This window comes from Thamnophis sirtalis, unplaced genomic scaffold (assembly GCF_051295495.1).
Source record: "Thamnophis sirtalis isolate CommonGarterSnake01/CBP01778 unplaced genomic scaffold, rThaSir2_p1.2 scaffold_4, whole genome shotgun sequence".
In the NCBI taxonomy this organism is placed as follows: Eukaryota; Metazoa; Chordata; class Lepidosauria; order Squamata; family Natricidae; genus Thamnophis; species Thamnophis sirtalis.
In genome coordinates, this window is record NW_028261384.1 from 108,959,080 (window position 1) to 108,979,945 (window position 20,866).

At 38.9% G+C, this 20,866-nt stretch overlaps 3 protein-coding genes across 3 annotated transcripts; all 3 read left to right on the forward strand.

Annotated features, from left to right (window-relative positions):
• The first annotated feature begins 163 nt into the window (after positions 1-163).
• Positions 164-943, forward strand: LOC106547788 (olfactory receptor 10A5-like). The gene has a single exon (XM_014065045.2). The coding sequence runs from the start codon at positions 164-166 to the stop codon at positions 941-943; it is 780 nt and encodes a 259-aa protein (XP_013920520.2).
• Positions 944-6,856: 5,913 nt separating this feature from the next.
• Positions 6,857-7,780, forward strand: LOC106547810 (olfactory receptor 6Y1-like). The gene has a single exon (XM_014065068.2). It carries the CDS (start codon positions 6,857-6,859, stop codon positions 7,778-7,780), a length of 924 nt encoding a protein of 307 aa, XP_013920543.2.
• A 10,793-nt stretch (positions 7,781-18,573) lies between these two features.
• LOC106547787 (olfactory receptor 6Y1-like) lies at positions 18,574-19,497 on the forward strand. The gene has a single exon (XM_087714502.1). The coding sequence runs from the start codon at positions 18,574-18,576 to the stop codon at positions 19,495-19,497; it is 924 nt and encodes a 307-aa protein (XP_087570628.1).
• Positions 19,498-20,866: the final 1,369 nt, after the last annotated feature.

The following is a 20,866-nucleotide window of genomic DNA, read 5'->3' on the forward strand; positions in this document are numbered from 1 at the left end:
AAACAAGAATTCAACAAACAGCTTCCTATTGTTGGGATTTTCCAGCTTTCCAGGTCTGGAGGGTTTATTCTTTACCACTTTCTTTATCATCTATTTGTTGATCCTGATTGGGAATGCATTCATAATTGTTATAACACTAGCTAATCAGACACTCCATAGTCCTATGTATTTCTTCCTGAGAAATTTGTCCTTTCTTGAAATTTGCTACACTTCAATCATTATACCTAAGATGCTTGAAAACATTGTCTCTGAAGATAGAACCATATCATTTATCAATTGTGCTTTTCAAATGAGTCTCTTTCTTATCACAGGGGCAGCAGAATGTTTACTCCTGGCTGCTATGGCTTATGACCGCTATGTTGCCATTTGCCAACCCTTGCATTATTCACTCATTATGAACAGCAGAGTCTGTTCTGGGCTAGTGGCTGCTTCCTGGCTAGCTGGAATTCCAGTACAACTTTCTCAGACTTTCCTTGTGTTCACCTCTTGTTTCTGTAACTCAAATGAAATCAATCATTTCTTCTGTGACATTCCTGCTTTGCTTAGCCTGATCTGTGGCAATACAGCTATAAATGAGCAGATTGCTCTGTTAGAGGTCATTTTGCTTGCATTGATACCTTTTGCTATGATCTTAATGTCTTATATTTGTATTGCCATTACTATTCTGAAGATACCATCTGTGGAAGGAAGGCATAAAGCCTTCTCAACTTGTTCCTCACATCTCATGGTAGTTCTGGGGTTCTACGGTTCTGGAATAATTGTCTATGTGACACCAAAGTCAAGACATTCTTTAGATACAGATAAATATCTGTCACTATTCTATACTGTTCTGTCTCCATTGGTAAACCCTCTTATTTACAGTTTGAGAAATAGGGAAGTCCAAATTGCTTTAGGGAAATCTCTCACCTTTTTGCTCACATGTGAAACAATCCATAAAAAATAACTAACATTATTTTCTAATCATTCCTGTGTTCCTGATGCAACACAGCTTCCTTGTTAATAGACAAGGGTTCAAATAAGTTGAAAATTCTATTTCCATTAACCCACATTTTTACTTTGTTAAAAGTGTAATATCTTCCTTGTTAAGACAAAATGGCTAATATATGATATGTTTCTGTCATTAAAAAACTTATAATGTGACAATGTAAAACATTAAATTATGGTTGAGAATAGAATTAAACTAGGGTTTCTTTTTTTCAATTTTTCCATTGCTTTGTGCCCTCATAATCATCATTCTCTTTACCATCATGTCAAGATGCAATATAAAAACCTACTATGTTTATTTCACAGAGGTTATTGGGTATGTCAGCATCCAAAAATAAAGGAGAAAAGAAACATGAAAAGCAATTGCCCTATTTTTGAGAAATGGATCATATTATTGTCATCAAAATCAGAGATACATCAGATTGATATGGGTCAATGAGGCTGTTGAATCCAAATATTTATTCAATACAGAAATGTCAGTTCAAGATTCATGACAGTTAACTGGCCCATCTCTTCTGAGTGAAAGATAGGCAACATTTTTCTAGAAAATGGATTTCTAGTTTTTTTCTAGATTTTTCTAACATTCTACATTACTTAGGATGCTGAATAGAATAGAACTGAAACTACATTTATGCTATACCAAATGATATTAAACAGACTTTAACAATGTGAACTTGTTAATAATGTATGTTAGAATCTTTCAATAAATTATTTTTCAATCAATGTCTCAACTTCACTACTAACTCACTAGTATTTGTTTATGTTCCTCTTATTATTACTATTATTACCAGCAGTCAGTGACGGGATTCAAATAATTTAACAACCAGTTTGCCTAGGGTCAGGTTGGCTGTCATGGGAGGCCTGGCCCATTCTCATCCTCCAGCTCTGGCTCACATGCAGGATGAGCCTTCCATGACAGCCATCCTAACCCTGGGCAAACTGATTGTTAATTACACCCACCCACCCCTATCCATCAAAGTGGATCCTGATTGCTGCACTGAAATGGAAAAACAGGCAATGGAGCAGCCAGTACAAGGGAAGGAGGAGGGAAAATGGCCTTCTCCTTCCCTCATGCAGGCGCTCCATTGCCCATTTCTCCATTGCAGCATGGCACAGTGCCCAGGATCCAATTTGATAGTGGGGTGTGTGTGGATAATTTAACAACCACTTCATTTGAACTGGTACAAACCAGTTGAATCCCACCACTGCCAGTAGTATACTAAATAGCAGTGATGGCGAACCTTTTTTTGGCTCATGTGCCAAAAGTGGGGGGAGCACAGGGGATTCGTGCGCAGGTGTTCCACAACCATAACGCTATGTGCATGACCCCAGTGTGCATGCACGTACGATCAGTGCTCGCTCCCATTTTTGGTGTGCCATTTTTGTCCCCCCCAGGTTTTAGAGGCTTTATAGGAGCCTGGGGAGGGCAAAAACAGCCTCCCCTGTCCACCCCGGAGGCTCTCTGGAGGCTTCAGAAGTTTCCATGAAGCCTCTGGAGCACAAAAATCTAGCCCTATGGGCAAGCCAGAAGTTTGAGAATGTACTTCCGGTTTGTTCGTAGGGCTGGTTTTAGCCCTCGAGAGCCTTCAGGGGCCATGAGTAGGCTTCCCTGAAGGCTCCGGAGGGCAAAAAATGAGCAAACCGGAAGTGATTTCCGTAGGACCATTTTTCATCCTCCAGAATCTTCAGGGGCCTTCCGGAAGCTTGGCAAAAAATGACTCCGGAGCCTTCAGGGAAGCCTCCTGAAGGCTCCAGAGGGCTACAATTGGCCCTACGGGCAAACTGGAAGTACATTCCTGAATTTCCAGTTTGTCCACAGGGCCTGTTTTTTGTGCTCTGGAGGCTTCAGGCAAGCTTCAGGGTGAAAAATGGCCTCAAAAGAAGGCCGAAGTCAGCTGGCCAGCACGCTTATGTGTGCTGGCCAGCTGACAGGGCAAGACCTCGTGCGTCTGAACAAATGGTGCCACGTGCCACCTGTGGCACATGTGCCATAGGTTCGTCATCACGGCTATATAACATAGTTGATAGAATGAATTTCAGGTAGATTTTAAGAATATTAATTTGGAGATTTTAAAAAAGGCAATAGTCACAGTTAGGACATGTTTTATGACATCATGTTTTTTTTTCTGAAAGTCTATTTGAGTGACATATTCTCACATTTTTATTTCACTTACACTTAATTAATAAAAGGGATTTTGGCAAACTATAATATTGTTTTACTGGTATTTGTCTTATTTTTGTTTGGAATAATTCAGTCAACTGCTCATTTTCTTTAAGCTTTGAGAACATATATATTTGTCTCTCTGTATGTCATACACAGTTTGCATCATTAATTTGAGAATAAACTGTTTTAAAATTTGTTTGGCAAGGAAAACTTTTCATTTACATTAAATGCTTGACTAAGCAATTTCCCTGTAAGCTTAAATTAGCATTTACCCAAATATATCCTTACAACATCATACACAGAAGACCATTACTCTGATGATGGAACATGTTTTGAATTTTTTTAAAAAAGCAACCCTGCTTTCTTAGCTATCAGAACTTATAAATAAACATGCTTGACAACAATTAAGGAAGTTCCTTCTCCTTTAGAGTTTATTTTCAGTCACAGTACTAAGTGTCTCTGTCAGGAGACATTGAGTTTAAAACATATTTACATACCATTCAAAAGAAACAATAAACAAATGTAGAAAGGAAACGTCAAGATTAGGACATATCTTCAGCCAATATTGAAATAAGCAGGTGCTAACATCAGAAAAACAATCAGGCAAAAACATAATATAATCAAGGAACCACTAAGAAGAAAAATATACCACCACTAAAACTAGCAAGCAAGTTACTAGACATGAAAAGGCAGCAAAGTCACATTCACTCACACTGATAATACCCACTAATTGGGTAATGAAATGTTGGCAAGGAAATAGTCAAGTTCAAAGAGACCAATAACTCTACAGTTTGACTCTTAGTTACATATATTTTCTTCTACAGAAATTTTGAAACAGTTTGACAATAATCTGGTTCCAAGAATGTCCTGTTTAAGCATAATTCACAAATCTTAAATTAGTGAGATATTTGCTTTATTTTATTTTCTTTGAAATGTGGAAAATTAAAATGTACAATATCTATGATGATATTTTTAAATCTGTTTTTTCTTTTTACTGTTCATTTCTGTTCAGAACTAAGTTTGCCATTGCCTATTTTTAATTTGTCCTTTCTCCCAGAGATCTTAAGGTTGTGAACTTTATGCTCAGTTGTGAATTGTAAAGAAGAGATATTCTGATCAGGTGTATGATCTAAATTATCTTCTGAAGTTACAATCCTTATGAGGAAGGTAATCATCTTCAAACATAGTCCTTCAGTCCCAAGGTACAGAGATGAAAAAAATAAATAGACAGTCTTATATCAATGGAAGCAGCCATCTCCATAAGAAGAGCCAAAACAAGCTGAACTGAATGTCTAGTATATTAAGGTGAAAATCTTATTTTTCTGAAGTGAATAATACCAAAAGTCTTCAAACTTTGGAAGGGGCGGGGGAGTTGTAAACCATAAATAAAATATTTATCAGTAGAATGGGAAGACAGGATAATAGGAGCATTCATAGTCAGAGTTAATATATTGGTGGACATGAAATTTCAGACACTTAAATAGAGATTAAAATAGTGTACGTGCTAGAAAATCTAAGTTTTTCACCTAAGGAATGATATATGTGCATGCTAGATTTCTAATATAAGGGATTGCTTTTTATCTCTGTAGATAAATCTGGAATGTTTGCTATGTTCTTTTATATTGCATTTTAGAACTATGAAAAAAAACATATAGCCCATGGCTTCAAAACTGCCAAATAATTTTGTCTCCCACCACATTAGATTTAGCATCTGTTATAGATAGATAGATAGATAGATAAATAGATAGATGGATGGATGGATGGATGGATGGATGGATGGATGGATGGATGGATAGATAGATACATAGATAGATAGATAGATAGATAGATAGATAGATAGATAGATAGATAGATAGATAGATAGATAGATAGATAGCATTATATTTGTATATTTGTGTCATTTTTTAAAGTATTGTTTGTTTATACCTTTTCTATTATATAGTTAAAAGCCAATAATATGAGAAACCTACAATATGAGAATTATTTCTGCAATATAATATTCTATTCTCTATTTTTATAAATAATTGTTTTTAAAAAACCAGTTATATCAATTACAAAATAACCACTACATTAAGTATTTCTCATTCTGTCTTTAGTGTCTGATTTGTGAATTTTCTCTTTATCAGTTAATACTGAAGACACTAGATAGATAGGTAGGTAAGTAGACAGACAGACAGACAGACAGACAGACAGAGACACCAGACACAGACAGACAGGCAATAGATCATAGATAAATAATCAGGCATAGCATCTATAAAAGATACATCAAAAACTATAAGGAATACATTATTATCAATGTCAGCATTCCATAATCCTCCCTCTAATTTTTCAACTATCAGTAACTGGGACAGAAAATTGAAAATTAAGTTTTATTTGCTATTCTTCAAGCATGAGCAGAATTCTACATTAATTCTGACTTATATGGAAGGAAGGAGATCATCTAGTGGAATTTTAACTGGATTTATCACATTCCCAAAGTCATGTGATCACCTTTTGCAAACTGGGAAGAAAAGTTAATGGAGAAGCTAGGTTCATTTAACAATCATGTTACTAACTTATCAAATGCAGTGATTCACTTAACAACTGTGCCATAAAAGTCATAAAATGTGGCAAAACTCACTTAACAAATGTCTCGCTTAAAAGAAATTTGTAAATTTGTAAGTCAAGGACTACTGTATGATGTCTACTTCTATTTTTCAAATGTAAGGATAGTAGTAGAGATGATCTGGAAATCTAATATATACTAGCATATATTGTATATTATATCGAAGCAAATGTAAGTGGTGCTCAATATACGTACGTACGTACATACATACATACATACATACATACATACATACATACACACACACACACACACACACACACATACTACACAGACACAGACACACACAAATGAGATCTTGGAAACTCAGAAGCTTAGTTGTGTGCACCATTCCTACTCACTGTGTACTTGTGTTCAGACAAAAATATAGAAATTAGGAACGATATCTGGAGAAGAATTGTGGAGCATGCAAAGACATCATAGACAAGAAGGAGAGTATTTTCATGTGAATTAGAATTCCTTTTGATATTACAGCTCTTTAAAGACATAACTGAAAGAACTGAATTATGAACATAAGGGACCAGTCTCTTCTTTTGCTACATGGAGGCTGCAATGAAGTGAAAAATGTTTTGCACTCTCAATCAGGTATATTTGGGAGATCATTTAGAGCATTTGGATTTATTTTATATTTTAGGATGAAATTATAATTCCAATGAAACTAGTTCTGTTTCTGCCTCTCTATCATATATAGTCAAGTAGCAGGTCAATCTGTATGTTTAAGAAGGCAGCATTGGTAATTAGCATCTATCTATCTATCTATCTATCTATCTATCTATCTATCTATCTATCTATCTATCTATCATCTATCCATCCATCCATCCATCCATCCATCCTTCTATCATCTATCTCACATGATTATTGCAATGCCTTTATATTTTTAAATCATTATTCAAATGATTTATTATCATTTTATCATATTAATTATATTATTAAAATGATTTTAAATAATATATTAAAAATGTTTTGAAATAAAAAGAGTAAACTGGAATTATCATTTACCTTTTTTGTATTCTATTTCAGAAATGTGAAAAAATATAAGTGATCATATCTTAACTGATGTTTCATATCTTTTTTTCTCTTTTGAATCACAGATTCTACTTTGAATGGAAGACACCAACCAGACAAATGTCAGCTACTTCATCCTTTTGGGATTCTTTACCAATGGAGATCTTCAGATTATCTTCTTTGTCCTCTTCCTCTGTGCTTATCTGATGATAATGATGGAGAATATCATAATCCTTATAGTTATTTGGGTCAATAATAACCTTCACAAGCCCATGTACCTCTTCTTATGTAACCTTTCTTTTCTTGAAATCTGGTATATTACTACTATTGTCCCAAAAATGTTAGAAGATTTCCTATCACAAGAAAAACACATATCTTTCCATGGCTGCCTAACACAACTGTATTTCTTTGTCAGTTTTATGTGCAGTGAATTTGTTCTTCTGGCTGTTATGTCATATGATCGTTATTTGGCTATATGCTATCCACTTCATTACCCAGTCCTCATGAACAATATATTATGTGCTTGGCTTTCAGCAGGATGCTGGGTATGTGGTTTTGTCACCTCCATGATCAAACTGAGCTTTATTGGCCAATTGAAATACTGTAGCACTTATAAGATCAATCACTATTTTTGTGACATTTCACCCCTCTTGAATGTTTCTTGCACCGATTCTTCCATAGCTGAACTGGTAGACTTCATCTTGGCTCTAATGGTTATCATGGTTCCCCTCTGTATGGTTGTTACATCATACATCTATATCATTTCAACAGTTCTGAAGATTCCTTCAGCTCAGGGAAGAAAGAAGGCTTTTTCTACATGCAGTTCTCACCTTACAGTTGTTATACTCTTTTACTCCACCACACTCTTCACCTATGCACGGCCCAAAGCTATGTATGCCTACAACTCCAACAAACTTGTGTCAGTGCTCTACACTGTGATAGTTCCTCTTTTGAACCCTCTAATATATTGCCTCAGAAATAAAGAGATAAATTGTGCCTTGAGGAAGACATTTTGTCCTTAAGCAAACATTCGGAAAAGCTCTTTATCATCATAGGAAATAGAACAATATTAAAATTGCTGCCTCTTCCTCCATTTTCAATTTTTCTCCATACTATTTGTTTAAATATATCAATGGATGATAGCCAGCAGCTTCTTGGTTAATGTTAGATACTGCTTTTTTTATTTCTTTTTTCTTTTTCTTTTTGTTCACTGAACAAAATATGGGTTAAATTCTATATTATTTTATTCTGTTATTTTTTTTTAAAAAAAAATCATCTCTTTTGGTATCATCGGGACATTGGCTAAAAGGTGGCCCAATTAGAACATTTACTTACACACAGACACACAGTCATATCTCTCCATCTGTCCATATAACCTCTATTGAAAAGCAATTATGAAGTGTTTTCAATGTTTCATTTGATTAATATCACCTGTTACTGTTAATTGCAATTACAGTAGGAAAGTAGCAGAAAAATCACAAGCAGTTGTTTAAATTATCTTAAGGCCTCTATCAGGAACAGAACCTACTTTGACATGTCAGTTGCAAAAAAAATCTTGAGGAATTTCTGAATGTGATGTTTCTATTTCATTCACACTTTATTCATAAAAAGAATTTGCCCAAGCTATATTTCTTCATGATTGTCATTAATGTTCTTCTTGCATGCATACATATCATTTCTAACTCTAAAAGAATTGAGGATACTAAATTCTGGGCCTAAAAGTGGGCCTAAAAGTATACTGTCAGGGAGTGGTGGTATAAAAAATACTTTTTTTTTCTGAAATTGACAAAAGGTGTGGCATGTGTTTAATTTTAAATTTAGTGTTTATATTTACAGGTTAAACTCAAAAAAATAGAATATAGTTCAAAAGTTCATTTATTTCAGTAATGCAACTTAAAAGGTGAAACTAATATATGAAATAGACTCATTACATGCAAAGCAAGATAGTTCAAGCCATGATTTGTCATAATTGTGATGATTATGGCCCTCAGCTCATGAAAATCCCAAATCCACAATCTCAGAAAATTAGAATATTACATGCAATCAATAAAACAAGGATTGTACATAAAACAATATGGGACCTCTGAAAAGTAAAGTATGCATATGTACTCAGTACTTGGTTTGGGCCCCTTTTGCAGCAATTACTGCCTCAGTGTGGCTTGACATGGAAGCTATCAGCCTGTGGCACTGCTGAGGTGTTATGGAAGACCAGGATGCTTCACTAGCGGCCTTCAGCTCTTCTGCATTGTTTGATCTCATATCTCTCATCTTTCTCTTAGCAATGCCCCATAGATTCTCTATGGAGTTCAGGTCAGGCGAGTTTGCTGGCCAATCAAACACAGTAATCTCATGGTCATTGAACCAGGTTTTGGTGCTTTTGGCAGTGTGGGCAGGTACCAAGTCCTGCTGGAAAATGAAGTCGGCATCCCCATAAAGCTCTTCTGCGGAAGGAAGCATGAAGTGCTCCAAAATCTCCTGGTAGACAGCTGCATTGCCCCTGGACTTAATGAAGCACAGTGGACAACGCCAGTAGATGATATGGCTCTCCAAATTAACACAGACTGTGGAAACTTCACACTAGACTTCAAGCATCTTGCAGTGTGTGTCTCTCCATTCTTCCTCCATACTCTGGGTCCTTGGTTTCCAAATGAGATGCAAAAGTTGCTCTCATTAGAAAAGTGGACTTTGGACCACTGAGCAACAGACCAGGTCTGTTTTTCTTTTTTAATTTTTTTAAATTAGTTTTATTACAGAAAAAACACAAAAAGAGAAGAATCATCTTTCATTACATCTTGTAGAAAGCGTATCCATTGGTCACAAGTACATTCCGTGTGTTCTTTCCACAATCAAATATATTCCAATCAGTTTAAATTGTATATGTTAAAAATGTATATATTTTACTATCACCATACCATCATTTTCATTTTGTTAAGATTTCAAAAACACAGCCATCTGCTGGTATTTTTCCCTTTCCCCAGTCTCAGTCAATCTGCCATATCTTTATATCTTTATAACATGTTCTAAGAAAAAAAAAGTCAATTAGTAGGATGTCTAACATTTCCTCTGTCTAACATATCTCTATTATTATTATAGTTAACTAGGGCTTATTTACATTTTTCTCTCCTCTTCTCTCCACAGATGCAAAAAAGCAACAACCTCTAAACAACAATCTATTAATATGTGTTTACAAAATGACCATTTAAAATCTAAGACAATCTAAAGAGAAAAAGAAAAATGTTAACATTTCTAGTTGATAATCACCAAAGTATACATTAACATTCCCTTTTGTTTTTGTAGTTAGAAGACAGAAAAAAAATTGTTTGCCATTTCTAATCCAAATTAAAATTTCTAGTTGATAATCTCCAAGGTATGCATTAACATTCACTTTTATTATTGTAATTAGAAGAAGACAGGGAAAAAAAAGAAAACAATTGTTTGCTATTTATGTCACATCACCTCTTATTCTAATTCAAATTATTTATAGTTGAAATCTGAAAACTTTGAAATTAATGCGCCCGAAGAAGGTCCCGGGGATGTCCGGAATCCAGGGGACCCGAGGAGCCCAAACCTTTGCGGGTGTCGCCATTTCTGAGCGACCCCGGACAGTGCGATCTCGAAGGTCTGTGAACTGCGAGCCGCCCGCGTTATCCGACAGTGGGGGGGGCGGCGTCGTGTCAGCGTTTTCTGATCCAGGCGATTTGCTTTGGACTATTGAGCCACAGTACTGGGGTTCTACGGGACTATTGCCGCCTTGGAAGGAGAGAGAATTTCTAGGACCAGCCCAGCCCCTTGCAGGGGTCGCCGTTTCTGGACGCCCCCGGGCTCTACAACTTTGGGGTTTTAGGTTCCGTGAGCTGTTTGTATTACTTGGCGGTGGGAGGAGTAACATCACGCCGGCTGCAATGGTGGTGGCTTTTCGCCTCCCTGCCTGGCTTCTCTACCTGGCTTATCGAACTTTTTCTACCAGGCTTACTGAACTGCCTCATTGGGGCTGTGTGAGATCATCATCGTCTTGGAGGGAGAGAGAACGTATCGGAGCAGTGGGGGGACTGAGCAGAGTGGATGGGTGGTTTCCCCCGATGCTGCACCAGCCCCTCCAGATGGCCCCTTTTTCCATCCAGCCTTACTTCCCTCCCAGCATTGCCTCCTCCCTTCTTTATCCCTGCCCAGTCAGGTGGCTCCCTGGACGCATTTTATTTCCTGCCTCCCTTTGCTTCGGTGAGGCTCGGCCTTGTGTCTTCCACGTACCATCTGGCACCCCCTTATGGTGGGTTCTTAACCAGCCACATCTGATTGTGGTGTTTGGTTACCCAGACTTGCTAGCTAAGTTCCATCTGCCTTTGGTCCTGCTATCTCAGTTTCATCTGGTTCCAGACCTGCTAGCTCAGCTTTATTTGACTTTGAATACCATCAGCAACATTACCTACCACTATTATCCTGGGAACTCTATTTGGAGCAGCACTGGTGGAAGACGACCTCCTATCCCCTTTATTTATTCCGGACTCTTTGGACTTATCCAGACCGATAGAAGAGGGGAATACGATTTACCCCCCCCCCCCGTATACCTTCTCCGGACTATAACTGGACGCTAATCATACCACCTATTTTAATTATTTTAATTATGGAGAGCCATTTGGCTCTATCTGGACTCGCTTTTTAACAACTTAATAAGTGCGCAATTCTATTCTTTTCTTTCTTTTTTTTTATTTTTCTATCTTTTTTTTTCTTACTGTGTTTGGGATATGTTAGGAGTATGTATGAGATTGAATGAATGATCCCACTTTTTATCATTATTACTGTTGTATTTTTGTGTTTTAATTATCACGTGGGGATTGTTTGAGTGAGTGAATGAGTATGTATGATTCGGAGGACCTGGTGGGGGGATTTGCGGGGGCCACCGGGGTGGTTGGGGGAACTACATCCACGGGAGAGGGTCGGAGCATTGCGGTCATAACAGGGAGAGGCAGATACGGCGGGGACTTTAGGGCTGGCCATTACCGGGGAAGGAGGGTTCGCTATATTACAGAGATCCCTCCTTCCGGCCCTACGAGTCCCACTCCAAGGTCAGATGGCGCGAGCAGTCAGGACCCTGGTCTCAGGCTGCTGTCGCTAAATGCCAGGTCTGTTGTTCACAAGGCTCCCCTCATCCGGGACTTGATAACAGACGAGGGCGCAGACCTGGCATGTATTACTGAAACCTGGCTGGGCACAGAAGGAGGAGTCCCCCTCGTAGAGATGTGCCCAGACGGATTTCAGGTGCTTCATCAGCCGAGAGCCCAGGGAAGGGGTGGCGGTGTGGCTATTGTAATCCGGGAGTCTTTAGTACCTCGTAGGATCCCTGCTCCGGAGCTTGTCGGGTGTGAGTCCCTACTGGTGACGCTGGACCTCAAGGGTCAAGTGGGTCTGCTGCTTACGTACCTGCCTCCCAACTGCGTTGCAGCAGCCCTCCCCTCGCTCCTCGAGTCAGTAGCCGAGCTGGCAGTTGAGTTCCCTAGGCTTATGGTTCTGGGGGACTTCAATTTGCCTTCGCTCGGTGAACACTCTGATGGAGCGCAGGAGTTCATGGCTTCCATGACAGCCATGGGCTTGACCCAAGTAATTCGAGGCCCAACCCACTCAGCAGGTCACACGCTCGACCTCATATTCCTCTCGGAGCAGTGGAGTTATGATCTTGGTCTGAGGGGAAATGAGATCATTCCCCTGTCGTGGTCAGACCACTGCCTACTGAGGCTAGACTTCCGGAGGCCAAACCCCCACCGTAGGGAGGAGGAACCGACCAGGTGGTTCCGCCCCAGGCGACTTATGGACCCAGTAAGGTTCCAGACGGAGCTTGGGGTTATTCCAGATGCTCTCGCCCACAGTTCGGCGGAGACTCTTGCTGCTGCCTGGCACTCGGCAGCATCAGAGTCTCTAAACCGGATTGCGCCACTACGGCCCCTCCGGGTCAGCGGCCCACGGAGGCCTCCTTGGTTTACCGAGGAGCTCCGTGAGATAAAGCGCCGGAGGAGATGCCTAGAACACCTGTGGAAGTCTGATAGGTCCGAGTCGAGCCGGGCACTGTTGACAGCTTGCACCAAGGAGTATATTCGGGCTCTAAGAACAGCCAAAAGATCACACATTGCCTCCTTGGTAGCGTCCGCCGAGTCCCGCCCAGCCGCCCTGTTTGGGATAACCCGCTCCCTCCTGAATAGGAGGGAGACGGAGAACCCCTTACAGGGTAAGGCTGAGGAGTATGTACAGTTCTTGGCGGACAAAGTTGCTCGGTTTCGATCGGACCTGGACTCCACTCTTGCAGATCCAGCCGAGACACAAGGGAATGATCTGGCAGACCATCTCTGGGTTGAGTTTCAGGATGTTGCCTCCGGGGATGTGGACAAGGCTATGCGAGCTGTGAGCACCTCCACCTGTATTCTGGACCCGTGTCCCTCCTGGCTGGTTGCCAACAGCAGTGAGGTGACACGAGGCTGGATCCAGGAGGTTGTTACCACCTCTCTTCGGGAGGGGCATCTCCCCACCGCGCTGAAGGCGGCGGTGGTGAGACCCCTCCTGAAGAAACCGTCCTTGGATCCAGCAATTCTTAACAACTACCGTCCAGTCTCCAACCTCCCCTTTGTGGGGAAGGTTGTTGAGAAGGTGGTGGCCTTCCAGCTTCAGCGTACCTTGGAGGAAGCTAACTATCTTGACCCCTTCCAGTCTGGCTTCAGGCCCGGTTACAGCACAGAAACCGCTTTGGTCGCATTGACCGATGATCTCTGGAGAGCCAGAGATGGAGGCCAGGCGTCCATCCTGGTTCTCCTTGACCTCTCAGCGGCTTTCGATACCATCGACCATGGTATCCTTCTGCGACGACTGCGGGAGGTGGGGGTGGGCGGCACTGTTTTGCAGTGGTTCTCCTCCTACCTCTCGGACAGGTCGCAGTCGGTGTTGGTGGGGGGGCAGAGATCGTCCCCGAGGCCCCTTACTTGTGGGGTGCCGCAGGGTTCGGTCTTATCCCCCCTACTATTTAACATATACATGAAACCGCTGGGCGAGATCATTCGGAGGCACGGGATAAAATACCACCAATATGCGGACGATACACAGTTGTATCTGTCCGCCCCATGCCAACTCAATGAAGCGGTGGAAGTGATGAACCGAGGCCTTGAGGCTGTCAAAGACTGGATGAGAGCTAACAAACTGGTGCTCAACCCGGAAAAGACCGAGTGGCTGTTGTGTTTTCCTCCCAATAATTTGGCTAATGTTCCATCAATCAGGCTGGGGGGACAAAATTTATACCCCTCAGACAGGGTCCACAACTTGGGAGTCCTCCTGGACCCACAGCTGAGTTTCGACCATCATTTGTCAGCTGTGACCAGGGGGGCATTTGCTCAGGTTCGCCTGATGCGCCAGTTGCGGCCCTACCTGAACCAGGAGGCCCTCACAACAGTCACTCGAGCCCTTGTGATCTCTAGGCTGGAATACTGCAACGTGCTCTACATGGGGCTGCCCTTGAAGAGCATCCGGCGACTTCAGCTAGTCCAGAATGCGGCCGCGCGAGTGATCGTGGGCGCACCACGGTTCGCCCACATAACACCGATCCTCCGTGAGCTGCGCTGGCTACCTGTTGGTCTCCGGGTGCACTTCAAGGTCCTACTTACCACTCACAAAGCGCTCCATGGTAGTGGATCTGGCTATTTGAGAGACCGCCTTCTGCCAATTACCTCCCTGCGTCCCATCAGATCGCACAGGGTAGGTCTCCTCCGAATTCCATCCGCCAGTCAGTGCCGACTGGCGACTACGCGGAGGAGAGCCTTCTCAGTTGCAGCTCCGACGCTATGGAACAATCTCCCCGTGGAGATCCGCACCCTCACCACCGCCCAGGCCTTCCGCACGGCCCTTAAGATCTGGCTATCCCATCAGGCCTGGGGATAAAAATCTTAGTTCGTCCCCTCCCGAATGATGAATGAATGTTGTGCTCTATTTTTTAATATTATGTATTGTCCTATGCTTTTTGTCTTTGTACCCCCTTTCCCGTGTTTTTGTAAGCCGCCCTGAGTCCCCTCAGGGAAAAGGGCGGCCTATAAATTATAATAAATCTACAAATCTACAAATCTAGTTTCATAACAGGATCTGAAACACAAATTTATAAGATTTATCATTTCACCAAATCTCAGTTGCAATTTATGGCCTGGTTATTTATCCTAATTAAGGTTATCCTTTCATTGTAAATATCATGATATATTATATGTTAACGAATAAACATTCAATGATAATCTATAAGAGTCTACAAAATACTAAAATCCCTACTTATTAATCATCAAAAATTAGCTAATTTTTATCATCAATTGGCATTATCAACCAGTGTCTTTCCAGGAGCAAAATAATCCTTTCTCTCTCGCCAGCAGTTGTGTCATTTCTCTTGTTGGAATCTTTTCAGGATTTAACACCTCTCTCCACACTCTGTAGCTTAAAGGATCTCTCATGTAGTTTCGTTGCTCTTTAATTATTAACGTAGGCTTATATTTGGTTATCAAACTTGTTTCTGGATATATTTGTCTTCTTAATTCCATCTTTTTCACTCTTTTTTCCCCTCCTGCATCTTGAAGTTGAAAGAAAGGCTCCAAGTTGTCAAAAACACTTTTCCAGCTTCACTTCTTTCCGCTTTCACTCGTATTTAGCCCATTGATGGATTCATCTGACATCTTATCTTTATTTTCTTTGTTTCCATTCTCTTATTTGATTTCTGGGGCTCCAACCCCTCCTCTTTAACTGTAGCATCCCATAAACTGTCCCATTTTTTGTCAAATCTCTTAAGTCCTTCTGAAATATTTTGAAGTCCAGCCAGGATGTTTTGGATTATTAGATTTTCTTCCACTGAATATTGATCCATTTTTCAAAATGTAAAGGAATATAAAGAAAAAATAGGAAAAGGGATATGCCACTTTAGCCTTTCAAAATTTTAGGAGATGTTTCTGTATTCATTTTAAATCTTAAACACCAGTTCTTTCAAAGTTTTTAAAGTAGAAAGGTTTTTATCTCTTGCTTGTCTTTTCCTTCTCTTGCCAAAATATTTACCAAAAGCACTAACAAAACAGGTTTCGTGCTTTTAAGTCTTTATCAGGTTTTATAAGCTAATTCCAAACCCTTCCATTGCAAGGTCAGTGAAACCAAATGAAGCAGAACAAAGGATACCTTGTATCCAAAACAGAAACAAAGTTCAGACTTTGGCTTCCAGGTGGCAAATTCAATAATTAGTCAATTGTTATTTTTTTATGCTTTCCCTTAAATATCTTTAATATAGTTTTAACCAATAGAAGGAAAAAATTGTTGAAGTAAGAGAAAAAGTTTAATTTAGCCAACAGAAAAAAATAGGGTAATAAAAAGGAAAAAATAGAAAAAAAATCAGTTGATAGACTACAAGCAGGGAGACAGGAAATGTTGCAATTACTTCAATCCACAAAACATCGTTACAAACTAGAGCAGGAAATCTTCTAGTAGCAGTCCAATAAGTATCAAATTCACTGCTTTATTCTTACTTTGAGGACAAGTTGTTATTATTTATCTTTAAGAAAAAAAGTTTCTTTACACAGATCTTCTGAAAGTAAAAAAAGAAAAAAAACCTCATCAGATGGAACGTTTTCGCTTCGTCTCATACTTCAGGAGCCGTCTCCGACTATGCCAGCCTGGGGGCTGCCTGTTTGTCTTCAGTTGGAAGCACTACCCTTGGGTCAAACAGGGACTTTGCAGTGTCCCTGTGACCAGCAAGGCTTTGGCTTCCCTGTCACCATCTCTTCAGGATAGTTTAGGTCCTACTGGATCGTCCAAGGACAAAAGTTTCATCGGCGGACCTGGACTGTCAGGTCCGTGCGATGTGTCATCGCGACATTGGCTCCTCCCTCTCCAGGTCTGTTTTTTTTTAGTCCAGGTAAGACGCTTCTGATGCTGTTTGTTGTTCAGAAGCAGCTTGACAAGAGGAATACGATATCTGAAGCCCATATCCAGGATCTGTTTTGTCTGGTGGCTCTTGATGCACTGACTCCAGCCTCAGTCTACTCTTTGAAAAAGTCCCCAACACTTTTGAATGACCTTTCCTGACAATCATCTCCAGGCTGTGATCATGCCTGCTGTTTGTGCACCTTTTTCTTCCACACTTTTCCCTTCCACATAACTTTCTATTAATGTGCTTTGATACAGCACTTTGGGAACATCCAACTTCTTTTGCAATTACCATTTGAGGCTTTCCCTCTTTATGGAGGGTGTCAATGATTGTTTTCTACACAACTGTCAGGTCAGCAGTCTTTCTCATGATTGTGATTCCTACTGAACCAGACACAGAGGCCATTTAAAGGCTCAGGAACCCTTTCCATATGTTATGGCTTGATTAGCTGATTAGAGTGGGATACTTTGAGCTTAGAATTTTGCACCTTTTCACAATATTCTAATTTTCTGAGATTGTGGATTTGGGGTTTCATGAGCTGTAAACCATAATAATCACAATTATGACAAATCACGGCTTAATTATCTTGCTTTGCATGTAATGATTCTATTTCATATATTAGTTTCACCTTTTAGGTTGCATTACTAAAATAAATGAACTTTTGCACAATATTCTATTTTTTTGAGTTTCACCTGTATAGTCCAAGCTTAAACAATACGTTTTATGGCTATACATATCAAAGGAACTGTTGAGAATGAGGTAGCAGAATAAAACAAGTACTATTGTTATGTAACCAACTGTAAATTTTTATTTTAAGAGTAATGAACATGTACAACAGAAGAAAGTGAGGAATTTAGGCAGCAGCATTTTAAGAACCTGCCAATAATTTTCCTAGTTTTATCCCCCCCCCTATAAAACAGCTTATAGCTTGGTCTTTGTGTTCTTAAAAACATAAGGCCCAATGGGTGAAGGAATTACAATATCTTCTGAGGCTACAGTCCTTGAGAGAATTGTAATAATTGTCATGGTTAGTCCCAAGAAAGAGAGATGAGAAAATAAAAGGCATTATTAAAGAAACAAGAAAAAAAATCCATTCCATAAAAGGACAGAACAAAAAGAAAATAAATGAAAAAATCAGCCTGGATAAAACTGAAGTGACTATTTTTATTTCTTTTCTATATAACTTTGCAAGTGGCATTCAGATGAATAGATAATATAATATATTGGAAATTTTGATATACAGAAATGAAAATGGTGCTATAATATTCTTAAGGATGTCTAAAGGAAGTTGATGAAAATGTGAACTAAACTGCTATTGAATAGAATTCCTTTTGCTTTTACAGGTACACAATGGGACAACTGAAAGCACTGAACTGTGAATTTTACTGATCAATCCTTTCAAACTGAAAATTGCATTTTTAAAATTTTTGCTCTTTTTGTCAGATTGACAAACTAACAGCATTATATTTTCTTTAATTAACTTTATCTAGTATTTAAGGATAAACAGTAATTACAAGGTAAGTCTATCCTTTAACAACAAATGTCTGATCTCATGAATATAAATAAGATGTTATAATTAATTTAAATATCACTGCTTTTAAAAAGTTGATGCCCTTGAATCTGGTACAATTCAGAATGCATATTTCAGGATTGCAAGATAGGTTTTTGGGAATTCATTTTCAATCTGTAGGGAGAAATAAAATATTTTCACTGCCTTATTTTTCAGTCTTTATATTTTCAAACCTAATGGGTTATAGTAAAGAAGAATAAAATAGATTTCTCGGGATAGATATTTTTTGTCCTGAACTTCCAAAATGGAAAAGGAATGTAAGGGCTCATAGGTTAATTGATGTTGCATTACACATTTCTCTCTCGTTCTTGTTCCAGACTTTATGCAGCATGGAAGAAGCCAACCAGACAAATGTCAGCTACTTCATCCTACTGGGATTCACTACCACTGCAGAGCTTCAGATTCTTCTCTTTGTCCTATTTCTCATTGCATACTTAATGATCCTCATGGAGAATTTGATAATCATCACAGTGATTTGGATCAATAATAATCTTCATAAACCCATGTACCTCTTTTTGTGTAACCTCTCCTTCCTTGAAATCTGGTACATCACAGTAATTGTTCCTAAAATGTTGGGAGATTTTCTATCACAAGACAAACGCATCTCCTTCCAAGGTTGTCTAACACAGCTATATTTTTTTGTTACCTTTGTTTGCAGTGAATATATTCTTCTAGCTGTGATGGCTTACGATCGGTACTTAGCTATATGCTATCCACTTCGTTACCCAGTCCTCATGAACAATAATTTCTGTGTTCAGCTTTCAGCAGGATGCTGGATATGTGGTTTACTCACCTCCATGGTCAAACTGAGCTTTATTGGCCGGCTGAAATACTGTAGCACTTACAAGATCAATCATTATTTCTGTGATATTTCACCCCTCCTGAATGTTTCTTGCACCGATTCTTCAATAGCTGAACTGGTAGACTTCATCTTGGCTCTAATGGTTATCATGGTTCCCCTCTGTATGGTTGTTACATCATACATCTATATCATTTCAACAGTTCTGAAGATTCCTTCAGCTCAGGGAAGAAAGAAGGCTTTTTCTACATGCAGTTCTCACCTTACAGTTGTTATACTCTTTTACTCCACCACACTCTTCACCTATGCACGGCCCAAAGCTATGTATGCCTACAACTCCAACAAACTTGTGTCAGTACTCTACACTGTGATAGTTCCTCTTTTGAACCCTCTAATATATTGCCTCAGAAATAAAGAGATAAATCGTGCCTTGCGGAAGACATTTTTTCGCTAATACTTAGGCAAAGAAGTTACTTAGTGTAACTGAATACGTCTACAAATGTAAACAAAATTTCAGTAAGCATACCCCTGTGGTGGTTGTAACTGAATTTACCAAGCACTTCCATTTTATTTGCTTGCCCAGAAATTATTTCATGTGCTAATTTTGTTTGGAGAGGTTCACTGATATACTATTTTTTATTTTATTTTTAGAAATCACAATGAATACCCATGTAATACATACTGACACTTTTAAAATTGCAAAATATTCAGTATATCACTCTTTATTTTGGTCAACTATAAATGTGAAATATATGGAATTATATCCAATCAAGAATAATAATTGAAAGTATAAACACTGACACTTCAAGCTTTTGTGTTATTGTTGTAGATCTTTAAATTCAGGTGTAGTAACTCTTTTGATTCCACCGAGCTATAAAATTTCAAATGAATAAATAAATGAATACATAACAAATAATAAATGAATGAATAATAATTAATAACAAATACAGGAATAACAAACAAATAAATAAGCCAAATTAACATCATAAGAAAAATATATAAAGTAATGTCTCAGTTGTAATTTCATGTGGTTTAAGTATACTATCTGGATCCAGAGCAGGATGGATCTAGATATCAGACATTGTCCTCTCTTATTCCTCTTTAAAATAAGCTATAAGATATTGTATCTTAAAAACTGGAAGAAATGAACAAACAGAATCTTAAAACAGAAATATTTCATAACTTTGCAGTTAAGAAACCTGCCTCCATTAGGTGCCACAACTCTAGGGGATCTAATTAAAATGAGCAATTGCTACCTTTAAAGAGAGAAAATTATTGTGGAAAGATATAATAATGCTTATTTAATGATTGTTGATGGAGATAAATGGACTGTGTTGCTTTGAGTAATTTTCATCCATTTCAGCAGAATTTTCTGGTTATTTTTATGCAATTATGAGTAGAACATGTACAATGCCTTGAAGTAGTCTTCATATAAGATACAATTGTGCATCTTATTCTTCAGTTACTGAATAAGGTGAAAGATCATTGATGTTTCATACCAGAAAAAACCTGGTATTGTAGATGTTATTAGTGTAATATTTTTATTCTGTTAATTAGGCAATAGATTTTGATGTACAAAATTGTCTTTTATTGTTTTGAACTTTTGATCCTTGTGTTAAGAAACAGAACATTGAAAACATGTGATTAGGGCATGCTGCTGTTGCTGCTATTGCATATCTCATGTTCATAGGTAAAAATATAAATAACCTGATAAGTTTTTGGAGATGAGGAATGATGATATGAATAACACCCTGGAAAAAAATGCCTACATATATTTGTTTCTGTGTAAGAATGAAAACCACTTCTGAATTAATGTGAATAAA

Bases quoted from the DNA above. Each gene is read 5' to 3' on its own strand.
- LOC106547810 (XM_014065068.2), top strand. From the start codon at position 6,857: ATGGAAGACACCAACCAGACAAATGTCAGCTACTTCATCCTTTTGGGA.
- LOC106547788 (XM_014065045.2), top strand. From the start codon at position 164: ATGTATTTCTTCCTGAGAAATTTGTCCTTTCTTGAAATTTGCTACACT.
- LOC106547787 (XM_087714502.1), top strand. From the start codon at position 18,574: ATGGAAGAAGCCAACCAGACAAATGTCAGCTACTTCATCCTACTGGGA.